This window comes from Bos taurus, chromosome 29, assembly GCF_002263795.3.
Source record: "Bos taurus isolate L1 Dominette 01449 registration number 42190680 breed Hereford chromosome 29, ARS-UCD2.0, whole genome shotgun sequence".
Lineage (NCBI taxonomy): Eukaryota > Metazoa > Chordata > Mammalia > Artiodactyla > Bovidae > Bos > Bos taurus.
In genome coordinates, this window is record NC_037356.1 from 42,487,344 (window position 1) to 42,510,458 (window position 23,115).

At 49.6% G+C, this 23,115-nt stretch overlaps 2 protein-coding genes across 3 annotated transcripts; one reads left to right on the top strand and one right to left on the bottom strand.

Annotated features, from left to right (window-relative positions):
- Positions 1 to 914: 914 nt before the first annotated feature.
- LOC132344206 (proline-rich protein 36-like) lies at positions 915 to 10,225 on the bottom strand. Of its 2 annotated transcripts, XM_059883091.1 has the most exons (3): positions 8,582 to 10,225; positions 3,157 to 3,249; positions 915 to 2,807 (listed from the first exon to the last, which is right to left on the bottom strand). In XM_059883091.1, the coding sequence occupies exons 1-3, from the start codon at positions 9,761 to 9,763 to the stop codon at positions 2,802 to 2,804; spliced, it is 1,281 nt and encodes a 426-aa protein (XP_059739074.1). In that variant the 5' UTR covers positions 9,764 to 10,225; the 3' UTR covers positions 915 to 2,801. The 2 variants fall into 2 exon arrangements, with proteins under 2 accessions (XP_059739074.1, XP_059739073.1); XM_059883090.1 differs by lacking the exon at positions 915 to 2,807 and having other exon boundaries at positions 3,019 to 3,249.
- Positions 8,976 to 21,526, top strand: STIP1 (stress induced phosphoprotein 1). The gene is given in 13 exon segments (NM_001035492.2): positions 8,976 to 9,053; positions 12,520 to 12,729; positions 13,184 to 13,325; positions 13,479 to 13,620; positions 14,395 to 14,563; positions 15,560 to 15,686; positions 15,772 to 15,874; positions 16,092 to 16,212; positions 17,320 to 17,541; positions 19,934 to 19,970; positions 20,174 to 20,277; positions 20,437 to 20,609; positions 21,055 to 21,526. Coding segments are annotated over 13 exon segments (1,632 nt in total). The 5' UTR covers positions 8,976 to 9,044; the 3' UTR covers positions 21,128 to 21,526.
- The last annotated feature ends 1,589 nt before the right edge of the window (positions 21,527 to 23,115 follow it).

Sequence of the window (23,115 nt, forward strand, 5' to 3'; positions counted from 1 at the left end):
GGCCTTAGAAAGCATCACTACGAACAAAGCTAGTGGAGGTGATGGAATTCCAGTGGAGCTATTTCAAATCCTAAAAGATGATGCTGTGAAAGTGCTGCACTCATTACGCCAGCAAATTTGGAAAACTCAGCAGTGGCCACAGGACTGGAAAAGGTCAGTTTTCATTCCAATCCCAAAGAAAGGCAATACCAAAGAATGCTCAAACTACTGCACAATTGCACTCCTCTCACACGCTAGTAAAGTAATGCTCAAAATTCTCCAAGCCAGGCTTCAGCAATATGTGAACCATGAACTTTCTGATGTTCAAGCTGGTTTTAGAAAAGGCAGAGGAACCAGAGATCAAATTGCCAACATCCGCTGGATCATGGAAAAAGCAAGAGAGTTCCAGAAAAACATCTATTTCTGCTTTATTGACTATGCCAAAGCCTTTGACTGTGTGGATCACCATAAACTATGGAAAATTCTGAAAGAGATGGGAATACCACCACCTGATCTGCCTCTTGAGAAATTTGTATGCAGGTCAGGAAGCAACAGTTAGAACTGGACATGAAACAACAGACTGGTTCCAAATAGGAAAAGGAGTTCGTCAAGGCTGTATACTGTCACCCTGTTTATTGAACTTCTATGCAGAGTACATCATGAGAAACGCTGGACTGGAAGAAACACAAGCTGGAATCAAGATTGCCGGGAGAAATATCAATAACCTCAGATATGCAGATGACACCACCCTTATGGCAGAAAGTGAAGAGGAACTCAAAAGCCTCTTGATGAAAGTGAAAGTGGAGAGTGAAAAAGTTGGCTTAAAGCTCAACATTCAGAAAACGAAGATCATGGCATCCGGTCCCATCACTTCATGGGAAATAGATGGGGAAACAGTGGAAACAGTGTCAGACTTTATTTTTCTGGGCTCCAAAATCACTGCAGATGGTGACTGCAGCCATGAAATTAAAAGAGGCTTACTCCTTGGAAGGAAAGTTATGACCAACCTAGACAGCATATTCAAAAGCAGAGACATGACTTTGCCAACAAAGGTTCATCTAGTCAAGGCTATGGTTTTTCCTGTGGTCGTGTGTGGATGTGAGAGTTGGACTGTGAAGAAAGTTGAGCACCGAAGAATTGACGCTTTTGAACTGTGGTGTTGGAGAAGACTCTTGAGAGTCCCTTGGACTGCAAGGAGATCCAACCAGTCCATTCTGAAGGAGATCAGCCCTGGGATTTCTTTGGAAGGAATGATGCTAAAGCTGAAACTCCAGTACTTTGGCCACCTCATGTGAAGAGTTGACTCATTGGAAAAGACTCTGATGCTGGGAGGGATTGGGGTCAGGAGGAGAAGGGGATGATAGAGGATGAGATGGCTGGATGGCATAACTGACTCGATGGACTTGAGTCTCAGTGAACTCCGGGAGTTGGTGATGGACAGGGAGGCCTGGCGTGCTGCGATTCATGGGGTCGCAAAGAGTCAGACATGACTGAGTGACTGATCTGATCTGATCTGATTCTATTGAGAGGTGTGAAAGGGAAAGATGGGTTACAAGGTATTACACGTCCGAAGTATGTACGTGTAAACTATAGGCCTGCCTGGCAGAGGCCTCTCCGCATGCCTCCTCTCAGGGCGAGTCTGAGGGCCTGGCCAGTGACCCAGAGGGGCTCACCCTGTCTTCCTCAGGGACAGGCCTCAGAATGCCGGGAGCTGGAGACCTGGAGCTGGAGACCTGGAGCTGGCTGAGGGAGGGCACTGGCTGCCCCCCTCTAACTTCAGAGAAGGCCTGGAAGGAGGTGGGTGCTCTGGGGACATTTGTCTTGAAATATACGAAACTCTCCAATAGTAGTGCTCGTTGTAACGAATTTTAACACCATAATAAAAATTGAAAACCCCTGTTATGGGCTGAATTATGTCCCCTCTCCAAATTCACATTTTAAATTCCCAATGCTCAATATCTCACAACGAGACAGTATTTGGAGACAGTTTTTAAAGGGGTGGTGAAATTAAAATGAGATCCTCAGGGTGGGCCCTGATCTAATCTGATTGGTGTCCTTATCAGAAGAGGAAAGTTTGGGAGTTCCCTGGTAGCCTAGTGGCTAGGATTCTGGGCTTTCACTGCCTTGGCCCAGGTTCAACCCCTGGTTGGGGAACTGAGATCCCACAAGCCACATGGTGCAGCCAAAAGAAAGGAAAGTTGGACATACACCTGGAGTGCATGCTTGCACAGAGGAAAGACCACGTGAGTTAACAGTGAGAAGCCGGCTGTCTGCAGGTCAAGGGGAAGGACCTCAGAAGAAACCAGGTCTACCAGCACCTTGATCTTGGACTTCCAGACAGAAAATTTCTGTGGTTCAAGCCACCAAATCTTCGGTATTTAGTTATGGCAGCCCTACCAAACTAATCCAGCACCCTTCCCCATTCCCCATCCACAGGAGCAAAACTTGAGCAGTTAGCTGTGTATCCGTCTAGACTTTTCCCATGCATATCCTGTGTATATGAAGATATACACTTTCTTTTTTCTCATACACACTGCTCCATGACTAACTTCCGTTGTTCCACGGTACATCATGGGCATGTTCTCCTGTCAGTATCCACCAGCTTGTTCTTTTGAACACTACTAATACTCCATCCTAAGGAGACAACACCGTGGTTCCCGGTATCCTCCACGGGTATACGTGGGGTCGGGTGCTGTTCCCTTTGCCGTCACAAATAGGACTGCACCATAAAGAAGGCTGAGTGCCGAAAAAGTGATGCTTTCGAACTGTGGTGCTGGAGAAGACTCTTCAAAGTCCCTTGGACTGCAAGGAGATCCAACCAGTCAATCCTAAAGGAGTGAAAGTGAAAGTCACCCAGTCATGTCCGAGTCTTTGCTACGCCATGGATAGTCCATGGAATTCTCCACGCCAGAATACTGGAGTGCATAGCCATTCCCTTCTCCAGGGGATCTTTCCAACCCAGGGGTCAAACCCAGGTATCCTGCATTACATGCAGATTCTTACCAGCTGAGTCACCATGGAAGCCCTAGAATACTGGGAATGGGTAGTCTATCCCTTCTCCAATGGAGCTTTCCAACCTAGGAATCAAACCAGGGTCTCCTGCATTGCAAGTGAATTTTTTACCAGCTGAGCTACCGGGGAAGCCCATTCTAAAGGAAATCAACCCTGAATACTCACTGGAAGGACTGATGGTGAAGCTGAAGCTCCAATACTTTGGCCACCTGATGTGAACAGCTGACTTGTTGGCAAAGACCCTGATGCAGGGAAAGACTGAGGGCAGGAGAAGAAGGGGGTGACAGAGGATGAGATGGTTGGATGGCATCACTGATTCAATGGACATGAACTTGGGCAATCCTTGGGAGATGGTGGGGGACAGGGAAGCCAGGTGTGCTGCAGTCCATGAAGTCGCTCAGTCATGTCCGACTCTTTGCGACCCCATGGACTGTAGCCCACCAGGCTCCCCCATCCGTGGGATTTTCTAGGCAAGAATACTGGAGTGGGTTGCCATTTCCTTCTCCAGGGGATCTTCCCGACCCAGGGACTGAACCCGGGTCTCCCGGATTGTGGGCAGACGCTTTACCGTCTGAGCCACCAGGGAATCCTTCCTGCTTCCAGTGTGCCGGGCTGCAGTCCAGGGGGTAGCAAAGAGTCGGACAGGACTTGGTGACTGAACAACAAAATACTTCCTTGTGCCGCCAGGCTAGGCCCAGACGGGAGAAATCTGTAAACCTGAAGCTGCTTTCTGTACTTTAAATAGACGCTACTCAGTGTGACTTCCCATCAGTAGGATATGAGAGGGCTGCTTTCCCCATGCTCACACTCTGCACCACTTGTTATTTCTCAAGAAACAGATGTTGGAAAGAAGATAGTGGCACTGGCACGTTTGAATCTGAGCAGACCCACTGGACCTAGAGAAGGGTGAGAGAATCAGGAGCAAGGAAGCCTAGAGGGGGCAAGGTCAGAGAGCCTCCCTGGGAGAGGCGGAGGGCCCCATGAGGGAGTAGACACATGATCAGCTCCGTTTACTCACTCACCAAACTTAACACGCATGGACTAGGTCCTAGGCCTGAGTGCCCACGGCAGCGACCAATCATAGGCCCCACACACTGGAAGCAGCATCTCATGTGGGAGGCCTGGATATGACCTGGGAGCCCCAGCCAGCGGTTCCTTTTGCCTCTGGCCACCTACCTGCTCAGGAAGCCAACCCGCCCTTTTCCTTCCCAAAGCCAGGAGACGGATGGGAACTTGCAGAAGGGTCCCTGTCGAACCCTGACAAACTTTGCTGAAATGGACGTGGCTGTAAAAGACGGGAGTCAAGGACACCTCCAATGTTTTCAGCGTGAACCAGCCCAAGAATAGTGAGGCCACTGACAAGAGGGAAGTCAAGGGAAGAACAGCTTCAGGGGAGCATGTTGGGAGCTCTGATTTGAACACATTGCGAAGTCCATTTGCCATCCAAGCGTAGACGTCGAGGAGGCAGCTGGGTAGACAAGTGTGGAACTGGGAACAGATCTGATCTGAAGATAGAAACGTGGGAGTCATCCAAGATGGTATTTATAGCCACGAGGCTGGCGGAGCTCACCCTGGGATGGCCCGTGGACAGCAAGGTCCAGGACTGGGCTCTGGGGCTCTCTGATGAATACTTATTAGATAATAATTACCATCATTTTATTCCTTGAAGTGTCTGGCACAATTCCTGGCTCTGTGAGTTCACTGAATTGAGCAGAACTCTACAGCACTTTATTCTCCCCACGCTTTTCCTGCTATTCAGGACTTGTGTTAGTGGGTAGGTGAAAGTAGCAATCACTCAGTTAAATGGGAAATGAAAATATTCTTTAGGAATTTCTCAGAACCCAGAATGGAACTTCATTCTCCTGTGGAGAAGGAAACTCAAAGTTGTCTTAAGTTTCCACTCCAACAGTGAAAGTGCTTATAAAAACGAAACTCCCACGCTCTACAGACCCCAGAGTTCTGAGCCAAGCCCTGCCCCGCCCCTCTCCTCGCTCCCAGGCCTAGCTTCCTGTCCTCCAGCTGCTTTTCCTGATATTGGTAGAGCTTTTTTGTTGGCTGCGCCTCATGGTATGTGGTATCTTAGGTTTGCAACCAGGGATGAAACCAACTTGAGCTGCGGTGAAAGTGTGGTGTCTTAACCCCAGCACCACCAGGCAAGTCCTCTGGGAGAACTTTAAAACTAAGAGTTTGCTCTGCAGAGAATTTGGTTGTACACGGTGACTCCTTCTGTCTCTCGTTCGCTACAGGATTTACAGCCTCAGCGTTGACTCCAGATTCAGCCCTTGCCATCTTGCTCCCCACCTTGAGAGCAGCAGCACCAAAAATAGCAGCATGAGTCACTGAAGCATCGGGCATCGTCGTCAAGGGCCAGGACGCCTGCTGCGGTGGAGCTTCTGCTTGATTTCCAGGGACCTGGGGAAGGGAACCCTGGCCAGCTGGCCCCCATCACTGCCTCCTGGACCCTGGGGGAGAGCTGAGTTCACTAAGAAATTTGAAGCCTGAACTGGTGGAAATGTTAATGTTCAGAATGGCTTTACCATGACACTGCATAAGGACCTCAGGGTCCCTCATTTGCACCCCTTCTAAAGTTCTATACTTTTTTTTTTTTACACTGTATTTTATTTTTCTTTTCTGAAAGAGGGCTCTCAAAGTTTTATGTTTCAGGTCTGAGAAAACAAGCATGGGTTAATTTTGTTTAATTCTTATTGTGACCTTGGGAAACCATTGGCTTGTCTTCTCTATTTACAGACAAAGGATACGAGAGCAGAGAAAAGCCTTCCTTGGGTTCCTGGAAAATTCCAGGTTTGTTTCAGCCTCAGGGCCTTTGCAGTTCCTATTGCCCTGTCTTGAACTCTGTCCCTGGCTTGGGGCTTTTACTAAGCAACAACTGCTGGGCCCTCCTTCCCTGCCTCCCTGGTAACTACTCTTTATCTTTACTTTTTGTTTTCTTTATGTAGCATTCACCACTCCAGAATTATCTTCATTTGTGCATCTACTTCTTTAACAAATGCTTATGGTACATATTCTGCCATCAGGCACTGTTGTCAGCTTTATAAATATGAAATCATTCAGTCCTCACTACTCTGACACTGAAACTTGTCCATCCACACTTTAAAATGAAAGCAACTGAAGCATGGAGAGGTTAAGCAGATTGCCAAAAGTCACACAGCTGGTGAGTTACAGTACCACCTGTCTCCCCCACTGGAAGACAAGGTTCACCTGTGCAGAGCCTGTAGCTGAGGCCTGCCCTGCTCACTCAAGAGCCCCTGTACCCAGAGCAGTGTGCCACACATACAATCGTACAAACAGGATATGAGACAGCAAAGGCCAGGTCACAGAGAAGGAGGGACGGGAGAGAAGCCTGGAGAGAGGCTGTGGGGGAGATGATGGAAGGCCTCGAAGGGCCTCAAGCGCTGAAGGACGAGCCGGGCTGGGGGGCAGCATTGGGACCGGCAGGAGTGTGGTGGTCTGGGCACCGTGCCAAGAAAGGCAGGATCTTGTTGACAGATTTAACTTAGCAGGTAGGCGGGCAAACGCCTTGGAGTTAACCTCCTTCCTTCATGCCCTGCATCCATTACATGAACAGACCCTGTCAGCACCTCCAAAATGCATTCCTAATCCCACTTTTCTCACCCAAATTCTGCTCCCACCTGGCCCACAGCTCCATCACAGCTTTCCTGGAATCCTGCCACGGCCAACTAGGAGGTCCCCTGGGCTTTCAGCCTCGTCCCTGACACAGCAGTCAGGGGGATCCTGATAAACCTGTCAGATCACATCACTTTCCTGCTCAAAATCCGCTGGCATGTTCCAAAGTGAACACAACGCCATCTCATACTGCAGGGTCTCCTGCCCACCCCTAGTTCCTCTAGTCGCCCCTCCTTCCTACCCCCGCCATTTTGGCTACCCCAAGGCCTTTGCATTTGACCTTCCCTCTGACTGGCAAGCTTCTTCCCTAGGAGTTCCATGAATCTCACTCTTTCACTTCCTCAGGTTTTTTCTCAAGTATGAGCTTCTCACTGGGGTCTGATCTGGTCCCCCTGCTGAAAATGCAACACTGCCCACTTACCCAGTGCTCTGTCTCTACTGCTGGTTCTACGTGCAAACTTTGATTTTTTAATTCCTCACTGCACCTCCCCAGTGCCCACAATTATACCTAAAACACTACAGGGCATATTTGATTAAGCTAGGTGCAAGACACTGTATAACCTACATGGAAGACAAAAATATAAACGAAAATAGACACAAGGCCCTTGTAGGCCCTACAAAATATGCCATGGATGGATACCAAAGTTGCTGCTGTAGGACTCGTGTGGCCCATGGCGTAGTGAAAGCAAATAAACTGGCAGACAGAAATGAGTGAGCTGCTTGCAAGCAGGTCGCCAGAGAACCTTGACAGCTCTTATTAGCCTGCAAGACCTGGCAGAGTTGGTGGAAGGGGGATGCCAGCAGAGGAAACATCTTGCAGGCAGGCCCAAAATAAAGGAGCCCACCTAGCTCAAGGAACAGACGAAGAGTGCGCCTGGAGTTTGGTGCTGAAGGTGGAGGACAGGCAAAGAACAGATGGGAAAAGTGGGCCTGTCATGTAGGCCCTGATCTCCAGTCTAAAAGCTTCCAAAGGTCCAAGCAAGGGAGGGGGTTATCAAGGGAGGCATGCGATCCGCAGCGACCTAGGTTGCAATGTCTGAGAAGGGGGTCACAGAGCTGGGATGAAGAGGACCCTGTGACAACCTATTGGCATAAAGGGCAGCTAAAACACAGGGAAGGGATGGCATTACCCAGCTGGGGGTGGGGAGGTGGGGCGGGCGCAGCAATGCCTAAGACCCTCACCCAAGCTCCCTCTAGACCCCAGACATACAAGGCCTTTGTTCCGTGAACCACACTGGCCCAGAGCGAAATCATGTCTCTCTGACGCTCTAGCCCTTTCTGTTTCTCTGCAGGTACCCGTCCTGCCTTTCGCAAGAGGGCAACGATTTTAAGAATCGCCCAGGACGCCGCCAGTAGGTGATCAAGCACCTCAGTGAGGTCTTTTGTTTCCTTCATCCCCTTACCTCCGAATAACGGAGGCAGAGACCCTTCATTAACGGCTAAAAACTCTACTGCACGAATGTGAACAATCCCACGCCACGGCCCTCTACCCGCGAGGTTCAGCGAGGGTGTGCATCTCCACCGAGGAGATCGGCCAAGATGAAATTCCGAGCCAGTCCTACCCGAGCCCCAGCGCCTTCACCATCACGCGGGATTTTGGGACACCCAGAACCCAATACTGGGATTCAGGGACGGGCCAGGCTGCGCTCCCGAGGCCAATCCAAACTGTCACCCTCACTGGCTGGGACCCCTGAGCCTGACACTCCGGCGAAGGACCAAGACTCAATGCCGCCGGATAGACGCGAACTGTTTCAGACTGACTCGCCGCAGACCGACGGAAGAAGCGGCCCGGGCGGACCCACCAAACCCACACCCTCAGAAACGACCACTGCAGAGCGTGTCTGTGGCCTCAGACTCCCATAACCCACCGCTGCTGTAAAAACCCTACCCTGCTCTTTGAAGGGCAGCAATTTAAACCTATCAGAACAAAGTGTCTGCAACTTACCGACCAATTGAAATTTTTTAAATCTGAAGGCGGTGCTGTCACGGAGTCTGTCAGCCCAATGGGAGAGGTGGAAATTTCCAGAAAGAATAGGACCAATGGGCGCGGCCAGCGCGGCCATGATTGGCGGGCTAAGTGACCAATCGGTGTCGCAGAGGTCCGCCCCTCCCTCCAATCATAGAGTACATGATGGGTGGGGCTTTCAGAGCAACGTCCAGTCTCGAAACGCGGGGGAGGCAGGACTCTCCCCACTGTCCAATGAGAAAGAAGCAAAGATGATGGGCTAGACTTCAAGCCAATGGGAGGAAACCATAGAAAGCCCCCTAGAGGGAAGCGACCAGTGAGCCGGCGAGGAAGAGGCGGGATCTGGGGGTCCCGGCAGCTTCTAGTAGGTTCCAGAAGGCGGCGCGTGCGGTTGGGAACGCGGAGCCGACGGAGTCTATTCAACGGGGTTCCGGACCGGGCTATGGAGCAGGTGAAGGGGGAGGGGCGGGCTGCGGCCCGTGGCCGCTCTGGCACCCGCCAAGGCTGGGCCGCGGGTGGAGGGGCGGGGCGGGCGCCCGATTGTTGTGGCCGGGGCGGGGGCCGGGGTCGGCGGAGCCGCGGGGAAGGCGAGGGCGTGAGGGCCGCGGCGGGCGGCCGGGGAGTGAGGCCTGGCGGCGGGGAGCGCGGGGTCGCCTCAGTGCTCGTCGCCAGTCGACTCGGCGAGATGGGCCGGGGGACGCACCAGTTCGGCTTAAGTCCGGCCCGCGGCGGGAAGAAGAGCCGCGGCTGGGCCCCTGAGGCCTCCCAGGACGTGGGTCCAGGCTGAGCAGGGGATGGCGCCCGCGGCGTTTGGAGGGCTGGAGGTGGGCGAGAGGCCTTGCGAAAGGCGAGAGGGATCAGGTCAACCTCTGGGAATTCGTCTTCTGGGAGAGAGATCTGAGATTGCAAAGAGGTTACCCAGGATTTGGCCCCAGTTAACTTGGAGGAACGCGGGGACGGGAATACACTGCAAGTAGCTGATGGACTCGGTGGCCAGTTGCGGGGAAACCCTACTTCTCTGCATGGAAGGCCGGGGTGGAAGAGTGTTGAGTGAAGGTATGATGAGCAGCAGGCCGACTTCTTAGCCTGATTCGGGAAAGGAGAGGGTGCAACAGAAGTCCTTGGAAAGAATTTCATCTCTACCAGGGTTTTACAAATCATTATGTGCAGCACCTCCCTCTCTTAGTTTTTTCTTTGTATGTGTGTGATTCAAGAGTTGACCGACGACTGGTTCTTCTAAAACGTGGGGTTTTAATTGCACGAGGAGGAATTTGGTTGCTGAAGGAAATTTAAAGTATATAGTTAAGCAGAGAGAAGTAAGTTGTTTGACTTCGTTCAGCGTTATGGGGAGGCTGAGTTTGAGGCTGTTGTGGGTTACTCTCTGTGAGTTAATTGTGTCCTCTGTGGCCTGAGGGTTGTGAGACTCGAGAGAGGTTTTATTGAATTGGAACCTGTTATTGGGCTGTAGTGGTTGATTGGGGGGAGGAGGAGGAACAGCTCGGAGTTTTTATTGGTGTGATCTACAAAACTGAATCTTTTATCCTGGTATATCTATTGCTCCCTTTAGCTAACTCTGGAGCTTCTTTGCTAAATTTTTAAAAAATTAGAGTGGAAACTGAGAGTTTAAACATTTCTTACCCTCATGATAACTAAATTGTGTCTGGGATTGAATAGGCTGTGATACAGACAAGAAACTGATTTTAAATTTAAGAAGAGCGCTCATTCCGAAGTTATCAAAATACGGGGAAAAAATATTGCTTTATCGCACTTGCCCATAGTAGAAGTGTGCATGCAGGTAGACTGAGTAAACTCAGGGACTGCAGTTTACAGGCCCGTTGTACAAGGCGGCCAGGTGTGTTACAACCTGCTGTCCTGCATCCGTTCAGTATGTAACCTTTTTTTCCCTCTTAGATGCATGTTTCAGTTCTAGGAAATACTCAAATAGGAGACATTTTGAGTGTGTAAAATTGTGTTTTTTTTAAACTACCTTTCAAATAAAATCTCACAGTGATAAAACTTAAAATTTGACCACATACAGGCATTATGTGTCAGTTGCATTATGTATGCATTATGTGTCAGTTGATATAAATTTATCAGTTCAAATGCACGCACTTCACATTTTTAGCACACAATCATCTTGTTTAGTCGCTAAGTCACGCTGGACTCTTTGCAACCCCATGGACTGTTGCCTGCCAGGTTCCTTTGTCCATGGGGTTTTTCAGGTAAAAATACTGGAGTGGAGTTGCCATTTCCTTCTCCATCCACTTGATGTTTTCAAGTGCTGATTTCCTGCTTGCAGGAAAGGTGTGCTCAGTTTGGAAAATGTTCTGTAGGATAGGCAAGAATGTCACCAAGGTATTCTCAGCTGCCTCGTGAAACTATTTGAGTTTTTTAACTTCTCACCTTCCAGCTTGAATTCTATAAGATTTTTTTCCTTGCTGGTTAAATTTGGTAGTCTCTCCTTTTTCCTCTTGGAGGTTGTCTTCAGATTTTTCTGGCTAGTGGAGGGTCCCATTTGGTGTGCCTCAGGGTTCCGAAGTCATTTCTCACAGCAGAATTCTTTCTTGCATCAGTACACTGGATGGGCATACCAGGAAAGAATGGCTTGTGTCCTGAGTGACACAGCTGTTCTGACCAATGTGTGGGCGTTTGGGGGGTGGTCCTCCTCTCTTGTTGGGCTCCCTGATTTGGAGAAAGTGAAAGTGAAGTCTCTCAATCGTGTCCGACTCTTTGTGACCCCATGGATAGTAGCCTGCACCAGGCTCCTCTGTCCATGGGATTTTCTATGCAAGAGTACTGGACTGGGTTGCCATTTCCTTCTCCAGGGAATCTTCCCGACCCAGGGATTGAACCCAGGTCTCCCGCATTGTAGACAGACGCTTTACCATCTGAGCCACCAGGGAAGTCCAGTTTGGAGAAGCCTTTTAATTAGAAGCCTGTTCTGATATGGCCAAGGTCCATTTCACACCAGTTGACCCTCTCGGTGTGCCCCTGCTGTTTCGGTTCTGGGTATTTGAGAGACGAGGGAATGGAACTGCAGCAGTGCTACTTGATCCTCCTTCCGTCGGTTTTGTTGCTGTTTAGTCACTAAATCGTGTCCAACTCTCTTGCCACCCCATGGACTGTAGCCGGCCAGGCTCTTCTGTCCATAGGATTCTCCAGCCAAGACTGGGTTGCGGTTTCTTTCTCCAGGGTATCTTCCCAACCCAGGGGTCGAATCCTCCTCTCCTGCACTGCAGGTGGATTCTTTACCACTGAGTCACCAGGGCAGCCCCTTCACTTGTTTAAGTGTGTTTAATATTTAAACATGACAAAAACTGATTTTTATCCTAGCTGCATTTTTTAGCTGTTAAGAAACAGCCACAGTCTGCCGTGTTGTGACATCTACCAGTGGAAACAGATTGTTCTCTGGTGCTCGGTGAGCGTCCTGATGCTCCTGAAGGCCATCCTGGTACCCGAAGGTTGCTGGAGCGTGTACCAGTGCGTCCTTAGTCCTCTGTGTTCCTGGCTCCCTCTTCAGTGAGGAACCTCCCTCTTCAACTAGGCCTGTGTTCAGTTCATCATTTGAACTCTGGAAATCGAAAGGAAATTTCTTTTTCCACAAAAGGCATTCATGCATATGTCCTAGAGTGGCTTCTTCAGCTCAAAGTTGAGACTTTTGGAAGAGTGTCTGGAGTTGTTAATCCCCAGGGGAGCCAGCAAAGGGCAGAGACAGGCCACTTCTTCCTTGTTACTTTATTTTTTCCTTGCTGTTTCCCACAGGCGTGGGAACTGTAAATTAATCTGTGCTTTGTTTTTTCTGATGTGTAAAGTAACCAGTTTGTCAACAACTACAGAAAGGAATGAGTGTCACTTAAGAAATAGGGACTAAAGAAGAATTTCATGGGGCGAAACTGTATTGGTTCCTCTCTTCTCAGGTAAATGAGCTCAAAGAGAAGGGCAACAAGGCCCTGAGTGCCGGCAACATTGACGATGCGCTGCAGTGCTACTCCGAAGCCATTAAGTTAGACCCCCAGAACCACGTGCTCTACAGCAATCGCTCTGCGGCCTATGCCAAGAAGGGAGACTACCAGAAGGCTTACGAGGACGGCTGCAAGACCGTTGACCTGAAGCCTGACTGGGGCAAGGTAAGCCGCGCAAAGGGGGCTTTTCAGGAGCCCGGAAGCTCCTCTGGGGTAGCTCTGGCCTGCCTGGCCACCTGTCCTGAGAGACTCGTAGTTGGTTACTGCCCTCTCCTTGGTCTTCCTGCCTGTTAGAATGTTCCTCAGAGTGGTGACATGTTTTGTCACATCTGAGGTACTGTTAGTTAAGACATGTTTTACTTTCTGTACTAAGAGAAAACTGCTCTAGAAGCTAACAGCACTTGGCGTCATGAGATGAACTGGGCTGAAGCGGCCGTGTTCTGCAGGGTCGACAGATACTACCGTTGTGTCCTGGTCCTCTTCCTGTTTGTTGGTTTGTTTTGTGGCCTTCACGTGAATACCCGTTTTGTTCCATGAATTGTAAAGTAGATTGTTTTGACTTCATCTTTGGGATTTACCTCTGGGTGTCTTATTTTTTATCTTTCTTTGCTGGTTTAAGGGCTACTCACGAAAAGCAGCGGCTCTTGAATTCTTAAACCGATTTGAAGAAGCCAAGCAAACCTATGAGGAGGGTTTAAAACATGAAGCAAACAATCCTCAGCTCAAAGAAGGTTTACAGAATATGGAGGCCCGGCTGGCAGGTAGACCCCAGAACACTGCCCTGCCCCTGTTACTGACTGCTGTTTTATACTTGGGTAGTGTTGAGGCTCCCCCCACCCCCAGTGTTGGTTTAGTAGGCCACAGGGGCACAGTAACCGACTTCCTGGTGGTGCGCTTTCCTTTATTCAAAACAGAAAGGAAATTCATGAACCCTTTCAACATGCCTAATCTGTACCAGAAGTTGGAGAGTGATCCCAGGACCAAGACTCTGCTCGCAGATCCTACCTACCGGGAACTGATCGAGCAGCTGCGGAACAAGCCGTCCGACCTGGGCACGTAAGTTCAAGGCGGCAGGTTTGTCTCTAGAAACAAACACAACTGTTGTGGTTTCTTCCTAGGACCCTGTGGCAGGGGTTCCCTAGACCAGACTGGGGTTTCTGCCTTTGTTTTTTCCCTCCAAAGAGCAGTCCGAGTTTACTGCTTTATTGCTTATTTGTATTTCTAGAAAGGGTCGGGGGGATCACGTATTAGAGTAATCTGGGGGGCTTGTTCTGCCCCTCCCCACCTTCACTGCACTCTTGGCAGTGCTGACCTGGCATCAGCTCTGTATTTTCTGTATACACAGGCATACATTTTCACATGAGGCGTGTTTTTGTGCTGAATGTATGTCAATACCATTGATTCTGTTTCATGGTACATGTACCTTGATAGTGAGAACCCAACATAGTCCTCTCTATTGGTGTGTTGGAGTGGAAACTCAAGGTTGAAAGCACATCAGATCTAAAGATCGGCTCTAAATCTTGTGCTGGTGTCTGTGACTGCCTGGGTGCCTCTGACCTGAGATCAGACAGAGTGTACCTGTAACTCACTCCCCTGTGTGTCTGCTGGCCTCGAGAAACAAACCCCATCTGCGTTACCTCATATTTTATATGGAATTTTGAGGGGTTGAGCATTCCGCAGTTGTAACTCATGGGTAGTACAGAACCTAGCAACCTTCCCATGGGTAAGAATCTTTTCTATTCAATAATCTGAGCTTTAGCAGTAAGTAGGGTTTAAGATCAGTTCTGGAGAAGACTAAGTGCTGTTCTTCATTTTTTTAACCAATACTAGGAAACTGCAAGATCCCCGGATCATGACTACTCTTAGCGTCCTGCTCGGAGTTGATCTGGGCAGTATGGATGAAGAGGAGGAAGTTGCAACACCTCCACCACCACCTCCTCCCAAAAAGGAGACAAAACCAGAGCCAATGGAAGAAGATCTTCCAGAGAATAAGAAGCAGGTTGGTGTGTGTGGATCTGTCTCTCTAGAACACTTTACTATCATGCATTTAGAAACTGCCTAGTAGCCGGCAATATGTGTCCGGTAGGACCATCTTCAGACTTCGGATGGCTGTGCTGGTTTTTTGAGTGCTCAGTGTGTGGTCAAATTACTGTTATTGATAATTAAAATGTTTCGTATGTTAAAAGGTCCATGTAACAAGCAGTTCCATAGGAACTGTGTGTCTCAGAGTCTGCCACAGGGTCCCACGGCCACTGTGGTTCTGGCTCATGGTTCTGGCAGTGTGGACATCAGCCAGGGTCAGCCTGAAATCTGTGTGTGGCCCTTGTTCTTGTTGTGATCCAGAAGAATGTTGTCTGTCAGCTCATATGCTTCTGTTTCCTGGCTTAGCGGACAACTTTCAGTCTCTCAGAGCATCAGGCCTGTGCTGAACGGTTTTATTTCCCTTCTTATAAATGGGAACAGCAGATTGTTGCCAAATTTAGTACCGTTAAATGGGTAAGCGTTGGTTGCTCATGGTGTCTCAAAGCTGGAAAAAGGCCCTACGATGTGGGTGATCGTGAGTCTGCTGCAGACTCCTGCCACCAGGACTGCTCCTCCTCACCCCTCTGCTGTCGTTCCCTGGTGGCTGGGACCCAGAGACTGCGCGTGAGAGAGACCAAACTTGCTCAGCCTCTTGGGTTAAACCCAGCACAGAGCTGTGTTGTCCGCTCTCAGGTTGTTTCAAGCTGAGGGGATTTCCTCTTCTCTGAGGAAACCCTCACTTTCGGACAAAAATCCAGGAGAGTAGGTGGGATAAGGGGGTGTCTTGGAGGAAGCAGAGAAGAAACCAGTTTTCCATCTTAACAGCTGATACTCCCCTCTGGGTGTGGAGAACCTGCTTCCTGTAGCCTCGTCGGGTGTGTGTGCTGTGCGTACCTGTGACATCCCAGGCACTGGCTCCCTTTGCCATCTGGGTTAGATGTGCTCAGCCCTCCTCCTTCCGCACCTCCTCTAGGCGCTGAGAGAAAAAGAGCTGGGGAATGAAGCCTACAAGAAGAAGGACTTTGACACGGCCTTGAAGCACTACGACAAAGCCAAAGACCTGGATCCCACCAACATGACGTACATAACCAACCAAGCAGGTGAGGCCCGGCCCGTGCGCGGGAGTGCTCCCAAGGTCCCGCGGAAGAGGCACGGGCTGACTCTTCTTGATCCTCTGCTTGGCAGCCGTGTACTTCGAAAAGGGTGACTATGGTCAATGCCGGGAGCTTTGTGAGAAGGCCATTGAAGTGGGGCGAGAAAACCGAGAAGACTACCGACAGATTGCCAAGTACGCTTGACCTGGAGTGCCTTGAGTAATCGGGAGGGTCCCGTGTCTGCAGTGGGAGGGGGCTGGAAAGGAGGCTGCAGGGACTGAGACTGAAGGTGTTAGAAGGATGTGGTGTCGGGGGCACGATGTGGGCCTTGTGTCTAGATGTTTTGCCTCTGCAGAGGCTGACCTTGTCTGTGCTCTGCCCTTAGCAAATTCTTCTTTGTGTCTTTGTCAGAGCTTATGCACGAATTGGCAACTCTTACTTCAAAGAAGAAAAGTACAAGGATGCCATCCATTTCTACAACAAGTCTCTGGCAGAGCACCGAACCCCAGATGTGCTCAAGAAATGCCAGCAGGTGGGTAGGGAATGAGGGATGTTTTCTTAACTCAATTTATTGTAGTCATTTTTATTTAGTAATGAATTTGTTGTCTTTGGTTATTTTATATGACGTGTCTCCTGTAAATGATGACAACACATAGAAATAGCCCAGTTTTTCTGCTGTCTTTTTTAGTCGGCCAGCATTTTGACCTTAAATTTGTTGAGGGTCAGCGCACTGACAGTGTTGTGGTTTTTATTGTAAATTAAGACCCTGATGCTGGGAAAGATTGAAGGCAGGAGGAGAAGGGGACGACAGGGTGAGATGGTTGGATGGCATCACCAACTCGATGGACATGAGTTTGGGTAGACTCCAGGAGTTGATGATGGACAGGGAGGCCCGGCGTGCCGCAGTCCATGGGGTCATAAAGAGTCGGACACAACTGAGCGACTGAACTGAAATGAAATTTTTTCTTACTTTATACAACCAAATTATGCAGGGGGGTGATTTTATTCACACAAAGATTGGTCAGAAAAATAAGAGCTGTTAGTCCATCATTTTCACATAAGGCATATCTTTGTACCAAGTGTATGTCAATACCATTTGTTCTGTTTCATAGTATATATACCTTGATAATGAGAAATACAAAATTCTTTTCTTTAATTGAGGTAAGGTTGATTTACAACGTTATTTCAGTGGTATAACAACTCAAAACTTACTAACTATAGTGTATATTTAAAGTTATAAAATATTGGCTATGTTCTCTGTGCTGTACAATATATCTTTGTAGTTTGTACATAGTGTAAGGAATATAAAATTATTAATCCCAAAATTAAATCTCACCAGCAGTACCTCATAGCTCAGTCGGTAAAGAATTTACCTGCAGTGCAGGAAACCCAGGTTCAATTCCTGGATTAGGAAGATCCCCTGGAGAAGGAAATGGCAACCCACTCTGGGATTCTTGCCTGGAGAATTCCATGGACAGAAGAGCCTGGCAGGCTACAGTCCGTGGGGTCACAAGAGTCGGACACGACTGAGTGACTAAACCACCACCACCAAGCAGTACTTTTCTGAAAATTGAAATTCAGACTTTTTATTAGCCCAGTGTTATGAGAGTTTAAATGACTATTTCAAGAATTTTTTTAGGCAGAGAAAATCTTGAAGGAGCAAGAGCGGCTGGCCTACATAAACCCTGACCTGGCCTTGGAGGAGAAGAACAAAGGCAATGAGTGTTTTCAGAAAGGGGACTACCCCCAGGCCATGAAGCACTACACGGAAGCCATCAAACGGAACCCCAAAGACGCCAAGCTGTACAGCAACCGAGCTGCCTGCTACACCAAGCTCCTGGAGTTCCAGCTGGCGCTCAAGGTGAAGGCAGGGTAACCTGTCCACGAGGAATGTGTTCTTCCTCTTTTCGTGCGTTCGTCAACATCAGCTTGACGTTCTTGCTTTGATGATAGATTCAAGGTGGTGGTGCGTGTATGAGACTGAAAGTCCAGGGCCTGTGTTACCCTGTGCTGGCCCATGTAGTGTTGTTTCGCGTGTAGGAAGTATTTGGGAAAGTCGATCCTTTGCCCTTCCCGTTGCCTTTCTTCATGTGGTAATCATTTTGCCTTTTGACGTTTTAAATGCACGGTTGAGCGGCGTCGAGTCTGTGCGCACTGTTGTGCAGCCATCACCACCCTCTGCTGCAGAGCTTTTCCATCTTCCCAAGTGGAAGCTGCATCTTCTAACACTAAACTCCCCATTCCTCTCCTCCAGCCCCTAGCAACCAGCGTTCTGTTTTCTGTCTTTGATCACTCTGGGGACCTCCTGTAAGTGGGATCATATAGTACTGGGCCTTCTGTGCCTGGCTCGTGTCACTTGGCATAGGGTCTTCAGGGTTCATGTTGTAGCCTGTAGCGTTTCCTTTTCGTGGCTGAGTGGTCTGTAGCGTGGATAGCCCGCACTGTGTGTTTGTCGGTTCACCCATCAGTGGAGGTTGGGTTGTCCCCGCTTCGGGCGGTGCGGAGCGGTGCTGCCGTGAGCGTGGGTGCACAGACAGCTGTCTGCCCCTCGTGTCGGTCCTTCCGGGTGTTGCATGCAGCGGCGGAGGTATTGCAGTTCTGTGTTTAACTTGGGGGAAGGGGTGAACTGCCTCGCTTTCTATAGGAACTTTACCATCACTCCTTTCTTCGGTACTCAGTAATATGGGTCTGCTGCTGTAAGTCACATCGCACGTGGTCAGGTATGCCAGTATTCAGCACTGGAGGAGTTCCTCTCCATCATGCCCTTGAACGTGAGCTAATCTGTGCATCTTGGCAATTGGATCTATCTAGAGACCCCAGTACCTGAGTCCATGATGGTTTTTGTCTGATGACCCAGATCTTTTGGGTCCGTCCAGCCTAGAGACATCACTGCTGCTGGAAGGACTGCACAAGGGCCGTGTCAGAAGCAAGTTGGTTTGCAAAGCAAAGAATAACATTGTTAATCACCTGAGAGGCGGCATAGGACTTTTCCCAAACTGCAAATGGGAGGAAGGAATCAGCAGGATCGCTTCTGGTCTTCGGGCTCCTCATTAGCCATTGGTTGGGCCACGGTGCGCATGGCACACTGCATAGCGTTCTTTGTCCTGTAATTTTATGTTCTGAAGACACATCAAGCAAGTATACAAAATACCTGTGTTTTCCTTCATTTTCAACAATAAGCACTGACGCTTGCTAAAACTGTTTGTGAAAGGAAATGATACATTTTGACACTTGACCTCATAGGTTTTTGAGCATACATGTCCTAAAATGACTCTCCTTATCCATTCACAACATTATTAGCACCTAATAATAGCAAAGCTAAGGCCATTTTCAGATTTCCTCACTGGTCTAAAAATAAAGTTATGGAGTTGTCAGTATCGGGGTCCATTTATTTCCTCTGGTGATCATTGTCCTTTTTAATTTTTTGAAGTAGAAGTTTCCCTACATTTCGGGGTTTTTTCCCTCATTAACATCAGCCTTCTAAGGAATCTAGACCCCTTCCCTTGAGAGATGGTTCAGGATCTGGTTTCTTGTGTCTTGACGTTCTCCTTACTTTGGTTCTCTGCTCTCCTTTTCTCCTTTATCTGGGCCTTCTATTGAATCACCATGAGGCCAGAGTTACAGAAGTACTGGGGTGGGGAGTAAATTGGAAGATTGGGACTGGCATATACACACTATTATATATAAGATAACTAATAAGGCTCTTCTGTGTAACACAGGAAACTCCACTCCATACGCTATAATGGCCTATATGGGGAAAGAATCTTAAAAACAGCGATTATTTGTATATGTGTAACTAATTCACTTTGCTGTATACCTGAAACTAATTCAACATTGTAAATCAACTGTACTTTAATAAAGTTTTAAAAATAAGGGGCTTCCCTGGTGGCTTAGTGGTAAAGAAACCACTTGCCAAAGCAAGAGATATGGATTCAATCCCTGGTCTAGGAAGGTCCCACATGCTGCAGAGTGCCTAACCCAGTGCACCACAATTATTGAGCCTGTGTTTTAGAGCCCAGAAACACAGCTACTGAGCCCACATGCCTTAGAGCCTGTGCTCTGTAAGAAGAGAAGCCGCAGCAGTGAAAACCCCGTGCAGCCAAAAATAAGTAAAAGAGGCACTAGAACAAAAGTCGCATGTCCTGTAATGGCCCTGGGTGAACAGTTGGGTTTGTGATTCCAGGTGATGAGTCAGCTGTGGGGTAGCTCCTCTAAAGGAATGAGCCTGATTCGTTTCTGCTTTTCCTTCCTAGGACTGTGAGGAGTGCATCCAGCTGGAGCCAACCTTCAGTAAGTGTCTTCCTGTGCTGCTCCGCTGCCCCCTGTCTGGCCAGAGGGTTGAGAAGAGAGAGCATTCTCTGCCTGTGTGTCTTTGGAGGTTATAATGTTTTGAAGCTAGTGTCAGGCTGAGGAGTGATGGTGTTCAGAGCAGGTGAAAGCAGGCGGAAGTGTGGTCTGGGTGATGCCTCACCTCTCTCCTTTTCTGTCTCCAGTCAAGGGTTATACCCGGAAAGCAGCTGCCCTGGAGGCGATGAAGGACTACACGAAAGCCATGGATGTCTACCAGAAAGCACTCGACCTGGACTCTAACTGCAAGGTGGGGCTGCCCTGGCCTTCAGGGATCTCTGCCCTGCTTCCCTTTCTCTGATTCTTTCCTCTCGCCCTCCCCCTCAATGACTCCTGTTACCTTGGACCTGCTGCAGCAGTGAGCCAGGTAGTGCTAACGCTCTCCCCTTCTGGCCCTGCCGGAATGCAGGAGGCCGCAGATGGTTACCAGCGCTGCGTGATGGCCCAGTATAACCGACACGACAGCCCCGAGGATGTGAAGCGGCGGGCCATGGCCGACCCGGAGGTGCAGCAAATAATGAGCGACCCGGCCATGCGGCTCATCCTGGAACAGATGCAGAAGGACCCCCAGGCGCTCAGCGAGTGAGTCGAGCTGGGGGGTGACGGCCTTGGAGGGAAAAGGTGGACAAAAACAGTGAGAATGCACGACTTTGGCAGCAGTGTGATCCACCTAAGTGGCGTTTATACAGTCTAATTCTCGGTTAAAAGGTTGGCAGGTGGTAGTGAGCTGGAAGGGCTTTGTTTGTTGGCGATAATGGCTTAAGTGGTTAGTTAGAAAGACCAGTGTTGCTGGGAAAAGGTCTCAGTGTACTGTTTCCGTGGGCTCGTGTCCAGTGAGAGTGGTCAGGTTCCAGCCACTGGCAGAGGAGGCCCGTGCGGTTCTCCCACAGGGCAGTTTCCACCAGGACTCCCCTTACCACCTCTTGCTGATTGTGTCCAGGGCGGGTTGCACTGGGGCTTGCTCTGCGAGCAGGTAAAAATTTTTAGGGGTTAAGTCTCATTTCGGGTAACTTTGCCTCTTTGTCAGACACTTAAAGAACCCTGTGATAGCACAGAAGATCCAGAAGCTGATGGATGTGGGTCTGATAGCCATCCGGTGATGACTTGCGCATCATCCCCTTCCCTTCGCCCTCATGTGGAAAGAGGAGCTGGGACCGCGGCACGCAGCACGGAGCAGAAGGAAGAGAAGGGGCGACAAGCGAACAGCGTATCTATATATTTATACAGACCTACATGGAAGATTCAGAGACTTACACTCGCGCATTCGTGCAGCTGCTGCCTCTGGGCCCTCCCAGCACACGCATGGTCCTTCCCCTGCCCCCCAGTCGCTGTCTCGGCTGCTCTCCCATAGTTGGTTATTTTTTATTTGGGGCAGTGGGCTTGTATGGGGAGGGGAGGGTGTTCTTCCCAACCTCAGGTCCCAACTGTCTTCATTCACATTGTTAACTCCACGTCCTCTTCTCCAATAAAACAAGCCAGTCAGGCGTGGTTATACATTGTTATGTCTCTGAGCGATTTATTTATTTATTTTTTTACCAAAAGACTGAAGCAGCTCTCCTGCGGGAGTCACAGCCTGGGTTGGAAGAGGTGTGAGTGCCAGCTGACTACTAGGAACCAGGCATGCTCTGTCTTCCTAAATGGTGGGGTTGGGTGTGAGCTTTTCTCGGTTCCACCGCCTTGCCTGGTGGCTCAGACAGTAAAAAATCTGCCTGCAGTGAGGGAAACCCAGGTTTCATCCCTGGGTCGGGAGGATGCCCTAGAGAAGTGAATGGCAACGCACTCCGGTATTCTTGCATGGAGAATCTGATGGACGGAGGAGCCTGTACAGTCCATGGGTGGCCGTCGGACACGCCTGAGTGACTCACTGCCTCTCGACGTGGCCACTAGGTGGTGCTGTCGCCCAGTGGACGACTTGGAAGATGACCTGACCCAGAGTGGCTCCAGCTCCAGAGTGTCCCGTTGAACTTCCAGGTGATTCCTATGCTGTCAGTTCTCCACACTCAAAGCCAGAAGCCAGTTTGACCAGAGAACAGGGGGTCCCATCCAAGAACCAAAACCAATTTCCCTTGCAGGAGATGCTTCAGACTTCCCTACTGGAGGGCTCGCAAGCCCTCAGCTGCTATGTGTGTTCTGCTCTCAACTGAGCTTAAAGTAGGTTTTAATTACACTTTCCCACAGCTGCAGGAAATATTCTAAAAACCCTCATCTTGGACTGGGGTGGCTTCTGAGCCTGGACTAAAACTTCCTCATTTGCTCCAAGAGTGAAGCTTTGGGGCTAGCAACCTGCTGAGGCCAGCAGCTGGCTGTACTTCCTGCTGCCTTGACTTTGCATAATCTGAAGCTGGCCTTCCCCAGGAATTGCCCCGGCCCCCCTCCCAGCCTTGCTGGTGGCCTCCCGCCCCTGTCTGGGTGGCACAACCCTCGGGGATTCTGCAGCACCTTTGGTAATACGATCTCTTCAGGTTCTGGTCAATTTCCATCCCTAAATTGATTGCCTAGAAAGGCCGAATTTCTGCGGGAGCCAGGGGTGAATATAAGGCCCTGCTCTCTTGAACTTTACGTCCTGATGCATCAGGAAGACGGGCCACCAGGAGCCCTCCAAGTCATGTTTGCATAGGGGCAGAACAGGAGTGAGCCTCATGGGCACTGGCCCCATGATGCAAGTAGAAGGACAGAGGGAGGTAGCAAGTCTGAAGACGAGACTTGAAGGCGTGGGGGCAGTCAGGCCATGAAACATTAGGGGCCCACTGGCTCAGAGGGTAAAGCGTCTGCCTGCAATGCTGGAGACCCGGGCTCGATCCCTGGGTTGGGAAGATGCCCTGGAGAAGGAAATGGCAACCCCCTCCCGTACTCTTGCCAGGAAAATCCCGTGGACGGAGAAGCCTGGTAGGCTACAGTCCATGGGGTCGCAAAGAGTCGGACGCGACTGAGCAACTTGACTTTCACTTTCTGTTCAGCTATTCCCCTGGGCAGCTCTGAGGTTGGCAGGAAAATAGGCCCTTACTGGGAACAGGAAAGACTTAAGAAAGTTGTTTCCCTTGGGGCCTTTATGGATCTGCTTTGTGGTGATAAAAGGCATTCTTGGGCT